Below are 13082 nucleotides of genomic sequence, written 5' to 3' on the forward strand. Positions count from 1 at the left end.
TTTTGTCTTTCATTCAGTTTTTCTTTCTTTTGCCTCTTCTTAGTGTTTCCCACCTGAATTAAAAGTCGCACTTGCTTGTCCCAGCCTGGAGTCCTCTAGGACTTTTCTTGAGAGTTCCAGTCCCCCACGTTCTCCTGTTGGCTATTATCCTCCACAAACAATGAGCCATCACTTTCATCCTTCATCTATTCACACATCTGAAAGTGTTTGAAAAGAGACTTGACATGTATAGCATTTGCATAAATTAAGGCTGGTTTATGCATTAATGAGGTGTATTCATTGTACAGCCTAGTAGTTTTCTATGCCTTCTGCTTTTTTTTTTTTAAAGTGAATAATTATGAAGTTAGTGTGAAAGAGTGGAATTTTTACCTTTTTGATTTAAAGCTATATTTTATTTGGTTTTGTCCCCCGCCAAAAGCAGCAAGGACTTTGGATTTGATGACAGTTTTTAGCAACTCAGTTATATTCTGTTTATCCTTCAGTGTCTGGTTCTCAGTTTTGCCAAGGCTTTTAGCAATTTTCTGTATGTTTTCTCATTTTTTTTAAAAGGAAATCATGTTACCTCCTGGGATGTTGTGGTTTTATTTTTAGGACTAGTGATATGTTACAGAAGCCTTGAGTACAGGCAGTTCCTTACTTATGAATGACCTGTACATGTGAACAGTCACTGCCTCTCTGGCCCTCTCTCTCCTCCTCCAGCCGCTTTCCCAACCAGCCTGTGCTGGAGCTACGTGCTCCTCGAGGGAGTACAGAACCAGTTCCCAGAAAGCTCTGTCCGGGATCATTCTTAACACATAGAGCAAATTTCGTAAATTCTATCAATGGAATAACCAAAAGGTTAAAGGGGTCATGAACAGATTTGCAGTGCAATGAATACTTTGAATACACAATTTCTGCCAAGTTAAAATCATGGGAAAGCACTTTGTATCTAATCAAGGATGGTCTTTTATACTTTTATGAAAAATTCAAAACTAGATTGTGGCAATTGCCATACTGAGATTGTGTCTTCATGTTTGTTTCTGCTGCAGGTGTTAATGTTGACTTTGCAAAATGATCCACCCACTTTGGAAACAGGGGTAGAGGATAAAGAAATGATGAAAAAGTACGGCAAGTCCTTTAGAAAATTACTTTCACTGTGTCTTCAGAAAGATCCTTCCAAAAGGTAAGTGAAATTTAGTGGATGAGTTAATGACCTGGTTTGAGTCATGACACAGCTTTGTTTGTAGATGGGGAAAGGCTCTGTGAGGACACTGGAAAGGTATTTTTCTTGTTTGGGAAACCCTGCTGTGGTCCCCAGATTTCCAACCTGTTAGTGGAAGACAGTGTGGGTCCAAGAGGGAAAGAAGTAGGTGAAGAATGAAGAAGAGGCAGAGGAAAAATGTTGGTGTTAATAAGATTCACTGTGCTTGTTAGGTGCGGGCTCTGTCATCACAGGAAATGAAGTAAAACAGAAATCAAAAGAAATTGGCAGTGATGCATTCAGAAGCTGAGCTAATATTCTGCACTGTGTAGGTTGAGCTGACCTCTCAGGATTTGAATATCCTGCTAGCTCCAGTCTAAACTAGGCAGAGCTGTTGAATTTTGTATGAGCTTCCTGTTAGTTGCAGAGCAAGTTGTTTGTGCTGTTTAAAAGATTATCAGTAAAGAAGATTAAGGAGATTTTTTACCTTAGAAAGATTAATCATGTAAACAGAAGCAAATGGCTTTAAGTTAACATCAGTGTTTCTTATTTTTCGTCGGTTTTTGCCTTGCACTGTAGTGTGTCTGTTTTCTGAGTTCCTTTCTTCCTTCCTAATTTCTGTGACTTAGAAATATCCTGGTTAGTGATCATGGAGCCCACTGTTCTTTGTCACCTAGAGGAGAATGTTAATTATATGAACAGCGTTGCCTGGGTAAGGTCCCTTTGTAGGTCCTTGGTTGTATGTGGCGTTATCTTATCATAGACCAGGACAGGCCTCTGAGAAGTTCCTGTCTACCCTAATTCACCTGAGGATCCTATTTGATCCTTACATTTTAAAATGTAATAACTGACTTCTCTTCTGAAACTCTGTTTTTCAGGGAAGGGCTCTGCTGTTAGAAGTGATTTCTCTATTTTGATCTTAAATTTTTATGAAACTTGTTAAGCCTTTTACCTTTCTACAGTAACTTACTGTGAGTAGGCAAGCCTTCTCTAGATTAAACACAGTTTCCCTAATTGTACCCATTTTTTGCTGTCTTCATTCCTTTACATTTACTGAATTTGCTTTGCCTCTTTTCCATGTCAATCACCTTTCTCATGGAGCCAGGAATGAAGACTGTTTGCTATTAGCCATGTTGAATCATTTATTGTAAAAGGGATGATTATTTTGTCATACCTATGTACTATTTCTATGTAAACATCTCATTTGTCATTTATATTTGATTTGTAGGGCTTGTTTTCCTTCCAGAATTTTGTGATCTTTCATCGAGATTGTATTTTTAACCTCCATTTTGGTGAAATGCTCTTACATTCTAATTTTGTCTTCCAACATTTGCTTATGTTCCCCTTGAATATGGTGTAAAATTCAAGTAAAATTTTTTGATATCTTCAGGAAAACAGAATTTGATCCTTCGTAGCCCAGCAAGAGTTCTTGTCTTTTCAGTTAGTATTGGGTTATTACGGATGGTCTTCCTGATCTTGAACGGCAGTAATTGAGATTCCACCTAGTGGCTGTGATTTGTAATGCCACAGAATTCCAGCTTCTTAAGAAACTTGCTCTGTAGGGTAGAATTGTTAGTGTACTGAATGATATAATAGTATATTTCTTTAGGAGATTTGTATGTGATTTGGTCAAAACAAATTAGATTGACATACATTATATTTAACAAACCATTTTTATTTCTTAATAATCTTGAAAGTCCTTCTGGGTTTTATTCCTTATATGAGCTTAAGTATTAGGTTCCTTCTACTCCACAAACAACAACAAAAACAAAAATCCTTTAGAAGAGAGTCATATACCATATATTCAAAATGTTCAACCCTTTCCTTCAGACGACTCTCTTAAAAACACTGTTGATGTACAAAGTATTAATCGTTTAAGGTATTTTAGATACTTTTTTTTTATAACCTAATCTGTTCTCACTGTTGTGCAGTTGTTCTCTATACCAAACCGCTGTAGACTGTTAGTGGCACATTAACTTCCCAGGTGGCTCTTTCTTATAATGAAAAGACAATTAGGTTGAGTTTGGGGAGAAAAATCTATGAAATATAAGAATGGAGAAAAACAATATTATTGGATTACTTTTTAGGTAGGATGCAATTTCAACATATGTATTCATGAGTAATTTGATAAGTAAATGTTGAATTGCTGCACCATAATAAAGGAAACCACAGATATTTTCTGCCTTTGCTGTTGCCATTCAAGAGTTCTTGCCCTTCCCCTGTCCCCTTTCTATGCCTCTTTCTATGCTTGGTTCAGATGCCATATCTTCCTAGAGTTAGGTACCTGTGAGTGGGACTCCTAGCTCTATTTTAGCATCATCTGCATGACTTAACTTTCCTGTCTGTACAATGGGCCTAATAATACCCACTTCATAGCATCGCTATGGGGCTGGGAAGAGAGAACGCACTTCAAGCACATAGCACAGTGCCCAGGGAGTCTCTCAGTGCTCATGAGATTAAGATTGTCATTCGTTATTTGCCCTTTTTTTTCCGATCAAGTGGAGTTGTTGAAACTTTTATGCAATAACTACAGTATATTGAAAATATGTCTTTTGTAGCACTCATTATACTGTGTACTCTTATTGATTTACACACCACAATTCCTCAAAAGTTTATACGTTTTTCAGAAGAACCTGTGCCACTTATCTTTAGATCCAGTGTCTGGTCTGTATTATACACTCAGTACCATTTCTTGAACAACTAGAGATCATTGGGAGCTTGAAATTTGGGGGTAATTTGGACCTATTGAAGAGTGTTTCATAAACAGAAATCAGATTGGAATAGGATGAAGAGTGAATGCAAAATTTTTGCTAATTTTTATTATTTCTGTTGCCTAAGTGTACATCATGTACCTGTAATCTGAAAGCAGTTTACTGGTGCCAAAACCGTGGTATTGTTGAGTACCTTGCGAACAATGAGTGAAGAAATATTGTGAGAAAACAATGACCAGGACGGATTCACTCACATGCATCAGCTCACAGGCCGCTGAAAGTAGGCTTTGTTTTTTGTCAACCTTGAGAGCTCATGGGACTTTCCTTATAAGAGAGAGTTGGGGTGTTACAGCCCTTTGGTTCGTCTGGGTCTGTGTTCTGCATTGGCCTAGACAGAGGGTTGCTTATATTTGCATAATAGAACATCTTGCTATTTCTTGAAAATAAAAGAGCCTTAATCTTATAGACTACATGTTTTGTATGGATGGCAACTGTAAAAAGAACCAACATTCTTTTTTTTTTTGAGCAACCAGGGGGTTGATCTTGCATTGATAAATCCTTGAGAAAGGAATATATATGACTTGAATATTTCTTTTGTAGGGAGTGGTGTGGGGAGAAAAGCAGCTCTGCTTGAGGTCAAAGGGCTGTTGGAACTTACTCATGCAAATTGTTACTATATCATATTCAACTTGAATCTTTTGAAAATTATTTTAAGTCCCAGTGAACTTTGGTTCATCCATATGTATTAGCTGAATCCTTTAAGAGATTTTCTTCTGAGAATGTTGGTACTTGCAGACTACTGCATTGTTTTTAAGGATTTAAAATTGAGTCATCATTCAAAGCCTGTACCATTATTTTGGTCGCTGGTAACATTTTAGCATTTCTCATAAAACAATGTTTGTGCTTACATTATGCTGAATTCTTTGATGTTTGCTAGTGGCCATGTAAGATGTGACTGTGCTTACAGAATTTCCTCCTTTAGTGCTCAGCTAAGAGCTAGGCAGCACTGGTGGTTCCACATTAGCCAGGCATTGGTAGTTGCTATGGTATAAAATAAAAATAGATAAATGAGTAAAATAAAACACCAAAAACCCAAAAATCAAATGGGCAGCAGGCACCTCAGCTTTTCTCAAACTTTCTATCACTGTCTTCCTCTGTCATTTTCTTTTTTTTTTTTTTTTTTTTTTAACACAGAGTCTTGCTTTGTTGCCCGGGATGGCGTGGAATGGCATGATCTTGGCTGACTGAAACCTCTGCCTCCAGGTTCAAGTGATTCTCCTGCCTCAGCCTCCTGAGTAACTGGGATTACTGGCGCCCACCATCATGGCTGGTTAATTTTTGTATTTTTAGTAGAGACAGGGTTTCACCTTGTTGGCCAGTCTGGTCTTGAATTCCTGACCTCAAGTGATCCACCTGCCTTTGCCTCCCAAAGTGCTGGAATTACAGGTGTGAGCCACCATGCCTGGCCCCTGTGTCATTTTCTTAATTTCTTCCAGTTCCATTTTTTTTGTTTTTTCTCATGGAAATAGTTTGGCATATGTAGGATTTTACCCCAAAGCGATATAAACACTTCAGCTGCTTTGAGCAAAGATGAACCTCTGATACGCTATTTAGTTATTCTCTGTATAAAGTTGGAATTAGCGATTAAGCTATAAAAAGTACGCAGTTTCTTTAAACCAATTCTCTGTTGTTACATTATTGTGTTTTTGTATTTGCTGATGAAGGCTGAGAGTGGAGTGGAGTGTAGAGAAAGGAGTTTTCTCTGTAGCATGCTTTTTCCTTTTACATTTTTGGTTACCATAGCATCCTTGCTGGAGAAGGCAAAGTATTTTCCCAGCCCTGTATCTCAAGGTATCCCTGGCACTTTCCAGCTTTCTCTCTGCATCATCCTACACTTGACCCTTCTTGTGCGGGGAGGAGGGTTTTTGGCGGAGGCGGAGTGTGGTGCAGAGGAGACAGGGAGCGCTTTGCTTCCCCATGTTGGCACTTCCTCTGTCCTCTTTTTTTGCTAGCATGAGTCTTATTTTTATTAAGTCTTTCTCCTTTTCCCCACTGTATTGAACAGATGCTTAGATTTTGGTGCTAACTGAATGTAGCTCCAGGAGTTGGAGTGCTGTGTCCAAATGTCTGTCTGCATCACTTTCCCCATATTTGATTATAGTATGAAATTGAGCTATAGCAGTTTCTGTTCTGTGCTAGGTATTGGAAACATACAAAGAAATCCTATGAGGTCCCTGCCTTAGAAGGGCTTGTAGCCTAGTGGGGTGATGGAGGAGACATGGGAACAGATAAATACATGATCGGAGTGTGGGTAGCATGGTGCATGAGTGCCAGTAGGGAGCAATGCCTTCTACTTGCAGGAGCTGGGAGAGATATCTTTGAAAATGACATTTAAATTGGCTCTTGACTGATAAGCGAGGGTGTGCCAGTTGGTTATGAAAAATTCGGAAGCAAGAAAAGCAGTGTGTGCTTTGTCACGAAAGAGCAAGAGATGAGTGAGAGCATCATTGCAGTTGAAGGGTGGCATCTCTGCGGGGTGTGAGGAGATGAGGATGCAGAAATCAGGGCCTAGAAGACTTGCTTCTGTCTCAGGCCGCTGAAATGCATCAGGATAGATAAAAGAGGATCCAATTTTTTAATAAGGATGGTGGATGATGGATTGGAAACAGCAAGGGAAAAGTAGTGAGACACTAGCTGGGGGGCTGCTTTATTTAACTGTATTAGCCAGAGATGATGAGGGCTTCAAACAGAACAGCAACCTTGAGTTTTTTCATCATTCTGATTTTCTTAGGGCTCTTTTCACATTTTAAAAATTAAATCCAAGTTGTCTTGTATGCCTCTTAGTTTTTAAAATGTTGTTCCATGTTGTGAGGTTCCCAAACATGGCATTTTGGTGCATTTCTCAGCCCGCTGTAAAGCGGTTCTATTACCTGTTCCATCAGGAGCGCGTCTCCTTCCAAGGTGTTCGAATGCGCTGTGGCTCCACTTGCAGGTGAGCAGCCCACTCTGCTCTTACCTGGTAGATTGTGAGTTGTTGGGCGTATGTTTATGTCTGCCATCTTCACTATAGTATGCCTAGCACCTAGCATAATGCCTGCCAGACAGTGGGTGCTTAGTAAATATTTACTGAGAGAATGAAAGGATGCACTTGGAGTAGCTAGTGGCAAAAACATCCTGGTGGTCAGGAAAGTATACATCAAAACAACAACCAAAGTTGAATCATGTGAAAGAGTTATGCTATAGTGTTTAGTTCTAGGGCCTGTTTAACAAGGTTCAGATTCGTGGCCTGTCTGTTGTTTATACCCTTATTTACTCAAAGCAATTCGCGGGTAGATATGGAGATCAGGGTTCTTTGTCAGGTACCTGTAACCAGTGCTGCACTTGAAATCCGAGGAAAAAAGCAGTAATAATTTAAATAGAAACTCTTTGCACAGTAGTTTCCAGGGCTCCTATAGACTTATAGTTTGTGTACTCATACACTTAATGATGTTTTCTAATTCTTTTTATGCTTGGGTTTGATCCTTGGGAATATTTTAGCGGAGCTTCCTGATTCCAAAGCAGCAGTTTCCAATTGTTTCAAGCATGAGGATTCCTTTCAAACTTGCCCAGCCCCACACCCTGCTACAATATTATTTGTGTGTTTGGTAATTGTTGCCTGAGATAATACTTAATTATACTCAATAATGCATCCCTCCTCCTTTTCCTCCCAATATCTTATTATGAAACATTTAAAACATATAGAAAAGGTGAAAACGTAGGAGAATGTTTACTTCTCTACCATCACCTAGATTAAGCAGTTATTAACATTTTTCATAGTTGTGATATCTATGTTTTATTTGCTAAACTCTTTGAAAGTAAGAGACTTAATACTTTAGCTTACATTTCCTATAAACAAGGACACGTTTCTACACAACCACAGCCCTTTTCCACACCTAAGAAAATGAAGAGTACGTTCCTAAAGTCATCTAATATTTAGTATATTCACACATCTGTAATTATTCCCAAATGTCCTTTGTAGGTTCTGCAGTTTCTTTCTCAAGCCCAGGATCTAGCCCAGGGCTGTGTGTTACATGTGGTTTCAATGTTTTGTAAAGTCTGTTGAGTCTGGAATAGTTCCTTCAATCTCCCCTTTTCCATTGTGGCACTGACTTTTTGAAAGAGATCAGGCCAGTTATCTTGCTGACCATCCTACACTGTAGTTATTTGATTCTTTCTCATGGCTGCCTTTTTGGAAGGGACTATTGATGAAGGAAGCTATTCTTTATGTAAGAAAGTCAGTCAGCAAACAAGGAAGATAGAAGTAGGAACTCAGTATTCTGCTACTTCCTATGAAATAATTATTGAAGGCAAACATATGAACACAATTAGCAGAAAGGTTTTCAGAAACAGAATATTCATAAAATGTCAAAGTATTACCCAACAGAACACTTGCTAATTGCAGTGGGGGAAAACATGACCTTTGCAGTGGAGAGATTTGGTGCCTGGGGACCGATGGTTAAATTTAGCATCACTAACAATGGAATGAGAGGACCTGCCTCTGAGGTGCTGCTCTAAGAAGTGTGTGCCATCATCTAGGAAGTACTCTTGCCCCAAATGCTTAATTAAACCTCTTCAAACCTTCAGACCTAACTTAGCATTTACAGGAAATACGGGCTAGAGAAGCAAGTTGAATGACACCATGAGGAAAAAAATCACACCATCTGGCAGTGCTTCTAAATGAATTTGCATTTTATTAATCACAATCACATTTACCTTCACCTGGCAGACAGCAGTCCATATGCTCTTGAGACAGGTGTATTGAGCAGGCAAGGCAGCATGGACACGGTGCGTGGACCCCTTGGAGTACCTGCTGCCCTTGGGGAAGCACAGAGCACAGTCGGCTAGACTTTCTTTGAGAGGGTCATGTTGCAGCTTGTACGGTTTCTTAATAAATACAGAAATTTAGTTCACAGATGTGTCAGTCTGCCACCTTTCCAAAGCACTGAATTCACTTAGTTAAGTATAAGGATGAAGGATGGAAAATTGATTATGCCCCAAGCACTTAACGTCCAGGAGTTTATGTGTTTTGCAGTAGAGGGGTTTGGAAAGAACTGGCAAATTGGCACTATTTTGTTTGGTGCCAGCCTACGACTGATTTGGTCTCTAGTTTTGCTATTCCTGAAATTGGTCTTCCAGAAATACTCTAAGGTTAAGTTGTTTCATCAAGGCAGTGCATTTATTAAGTGGTCATTGTTTCAACTCTAATTTATTATTGATCTTTCAGGCCCACAGCAGCAGAACTTTTAAAATGCAAATTCTTCCAGAAAGCCAAGGTAACATGCTTAAAAACCCAAGTAAATCTGCTATTTTGAAATCACTGTGAATTTATAAGTATCATATGTGGTGTTAAACTGTTGGGAATATTTGTTTTGCAGAACAGAGAGTACCTGATTGAGAAGCTGCTTACAAGAACACCAGACATAGCCCAAAGGGCCAAAAAGGTAAGTGCCATTAGCCTTCAAGACCCTGTCGGAACCAATCCCCAGGGAAATGAAACCCGCAGAAAAACTGGAAAAAGATTTCCACATATGCAGGATATGCTTTTCAGAGGCTGTCTCATTAGTGATCACTCAGATAACTGCATTTGCCTTTTCGTTATCTCAGCTAGTTGTTACATGTTTGGGTGTGGGAATAATGTGAACCTCGAATGATTTCATTTTTCCCTCTATCAGCTTTGCTTTAAGAAGGTCAGAAAGGAGGGGATGTGATGAGAAGTAAATAATAGAGAATAATAGAGAAGTAAAATATCCTTGAATATCTTTCCTGTGGGTTTTACAGAAGAGGCATGATCACTTTTTAAGTACGGTTTGAAACGATGAAGACAAAAAGCACGACTTTTAATGGTTGTTTGAATAGCTGTGAGATATCATTCTTTCCTCATAAAAGACCTATGGTCCCTTTTTTAGTTTACCTTATGTTAACTAAATTATGGTAATGATTAGCTGAAAACTTTTCCATTCTAGGTTTTAGATTTTTAAAATGGCATGTATATATGTATTTATTTATGTATATATTTTTCCAGAGACTTACTTATTTGTAATTACAGATTTCACTGTGGTATGAAACCTAATAAAATTTAACCTCTGGTTTGGCTTAGTTTGGTTTTTAAATTATATTAGCTATTTATAATTAAAAATATGTATATAGTGATGTATTTTTAAAAAAGGAGGTTCTTTCCTACCCCAGAGAAAGCTCATATGAATCTGTGTTGTCTGTGCTGTAAACAAAAATGGCAAAGAAATGTGCTTTAGGGATTGCATCTCACCTTGCCTAGGTATATGTAACTAAATATTAAATCCCAGATATTGCCTTTTCTAAAATATTCTGTAGAAAATGCATTCATTGATCCTTTAGAATTGTTTTAAACAGATTTTCAAGTGGACTTTAAGAAATGTCCCACTCTGTGAAGCTATCTTAGCTTCTCTCCTGGACCAGCAGAATTGTGTGGGGTGGGCTGGTTTCTGGGCTGTGGTTGCGGAGGATTGATGTGTTGACTTTGGAAACACGAGCCCAGGTTGGTCTCTGAGGGGACAGGGAGTGTGGAGCAGAGAGTCCATCAGAGTGGGGTATCTGACAGGAAAGCACAGAAAAGCTAAAGCTTCAGTTTGAGGCCACCAGAGTTTAAGGCCACCTATCAAAAGACTGGAAGAGGAACCTGGAGAGATTCCCAGGAGAGGTGGAGTCTGGCATGGGGTCTTTTGATCAAGTATTGAAAATGTCAGCCAGAGTCGAGAAAGCTGCTTGAAAGCCATTAGCTTGTATAGTACGTGTCCTTAAAGGACTTTTTCTTTTTCTTATTTTTGGGTCCACACTTCTTTTGCTGTAAGTGTCATCTGATCTCATCCTGTTAGCTGGTCCCTGAGAGGTGTTTTCCAGGCTGCCTTCTCTCTGCAGCTTTGGGCTCACACTCCAGCTCCTTGTTAAGTGGCCTGCCAGCCTCCCCAATCACAGTGGCTCCAAAGGGCTCACCTTCCCTCCCAGGCCTAACCTTCCTGTGCTCTGTATTTCTTTCCGAACCCCCAGCCTCAGAACACTGGGACTATCTGTGAGCCCTCCTCCCCTTCCTTTTCTTTCCCATGTAACTGCTCTCCACGTCTTCTCTGCGTTTCCCTCTGCTATTTTGGTTGAAACCATTTTCTCTACTATTTTTAACTGGACAATTACAACACATTTCTAATTGTTCTCCCTCCATTCCTCCTTTCTGTTCTTTCTTAGGCATTTCTACAAGATTAACTTTCTGGTCACATCACTTAATTGCTCAAAAGTGGTTTCTAAAATTAAACCAAAACAACCAGAAGAGCAAATAAATGAAAAAATAGAAATTTAAAAAATAGTTCCTGTCTCATAAAGGCCAAAATCCTTAGCCTTGAATTTGTGGCACCATTTCAACTTCCAGCCTTATATTCTAACCTCCAGCCAAACTGAACCATCTGTGGTTCCCACTGTGTAGCCCATACTTTCCTTTGGAGCCTTTTGAAATTGGAAAATATAAAGAATCTGTTCAGGCTGTAACCTTCGTTTCTGTTTCTTTTAAAAACTTACTTGTTACATATTAGTGTGCTGTGCGTTCCGAACCCCAGTTTGCATCTATCTTAAACAATAAGCAGCTAGAGTTTTGTGAGATGTGATTTTCCAACCATGTCTTCTGCCATTTACTTGCTCTTTGCTTTTAGACAAACCCCAGGGTTTGTTCCGTCATCATCCCTTCAAATGCAAGGTGGCCCCACAGCTCAGTGTCACACAGGAGTAAAGGGGGAATGGCAACTTAGTTCTTTAAGCATATTAGAGGAAAGAGAGTAGCCTATTTTGATGTTATCCTGGCTCTGTAGTTTCATAGTGTTGGCTGTTTTCCCATCATAATTCTAATTTTAATGAGCAATTGGGTTATCAGCTACATTCCACCCCTCACCTGTAGGTTCTTTGGCATACACTGCCTGGGACAGCATTGATCATGGTACATTTCTCGTTCATAGTAAGTGCCCACAGATGTTTACTGACCGAATGATCACGTGCCAAGGAAGAGCCCTTTGAAACTGCTTTTTACTCATTTGAACCCCCAGAATGCTTGGCATACATGTGTTCCTAGGATTCCTGTTAATAGTGGGCAGTCTTCCCCCTATCCCTGCTCTGGCTTGTGATTCTGGTAAACAACCATGGGAAATATGGGAAGCTTTTCATGCAGACGTGGCTGCTAGGAAGTAAATGTTATTTTAATCACCCCGTGCAATGAAATGAAAACCTTTGTTGTAGGATTCTCTGCCTGTCTTAGGTTGTTCCAATGTTAAGTTACTTTTGTTTAAAAATTGGTTCAGGGGAGTCGTTAACGTTATCTGCTGTTGGCCTGTCTTGACCAAGATCTCTGCAGCTCTTCTCTTCACTGTGGTGCCTCCCAGTTGATGCTGCTCTGGTTTCTGTGGTATAGATTGCTCCTCAGAGGCTACTTGTTGATGTTGATCCGTTGATTTTTGTCTTACTGGTTTGCTGTTTTTCAAAGAGAAACAGACAGTCCATCAATAGATGAGTGTTTAAATGACAACTGAGCCTGTGGGCAGGGCTCTTGGGCATGGAGGCAACCATGTTGATTAGAATTTTGCTGTCATAAGCAGCATTCTCTTCTCTTCCTCTCTTCTGGTCACCAACATTGAGATAATTTTTAATGTGCATTTTTCTTTAATATGAACAGTTTTCATATTTAAAGGAGAAGAGGGGCTGGTATTGTGGCTGTTCTTAGAAAGCCCCATGGAGCCCACCAATGCTATCCTTAACAGGAGAGAACCAGAGGCCCATTGTACTCATGTGTGACCAAAATGTGATGCTTTTGTTGGGAGCCACGTAATTCCGTGAGGGTAGGTGATCTGGTCTTCATCCAGATTGACTCCTCTACATCATAAAAAAATAGAAAAGAGAAAAAGATCGATGTGGCTGCTTTGGTAATTTAGTATGCAAAACAATTTTTTTTTTTTTTTTTTTTGGTGTGTGTGGTAATTGTAGAAATTGAGGTTATTTATTTTCTTTCTACAGGCAGAATATTTGGTCCATTCTGGGTTCTTTTGCTGACAGTGTTGTTTAGGGATCATCTTGATTTTCTTTGGCTCTAATTTTTCTGTCTGTGAAATGGCAATTCTGTCTAACCCCAGGCATGTGGTGGAGGG

At 39.4% G+C, this 13082-nt stretch overlaps 1 protein-coding gene across 1 annotated transcript in view; it reads left to right on the forward strand.

Annotated features, from left to right (window-relative positions):
* STK39 (serine/threonine kinase 39) overlaps positions 1-13082 on the forward strand; it is a 323242-nt gene that overhangs the window by 107501 nt on the left and 202659 nt on the right. The window contains exons 8-10 of the mRNA XM_021672505.2: positions 1029-1162; positions 9155-9203; positions 9306-9371. Of these exons, the coding sequence (XP_021528180.2) occupies positions 1029-1162; positions 9155-9203; positions 9306-9371 (249 nt within the window). The remainder of the gene's footprint in view (positions 1-1028; positions 1163-9154; positions 9204-9305; positions 9372-13082) is intronic.

The sequence above is a fragment of the Aotus nancymaae genome, unplaced genomic scaffold, assembly GCF_030222135.1.
Source record: "Aotus nancymaae isolate 86718 unplaced genomic scaffold, 86718_ANA_hifiasm-v0.15.2.pri h1tg000029l, whole genome shotgun sequence".
Classification (NCBI taxonomy): domain Eukaryota; kingdom Metazoa; phylum Chordata; class Mammalia; order Primates; family Aotidae; genus Aotus; species Aotus nancymaae.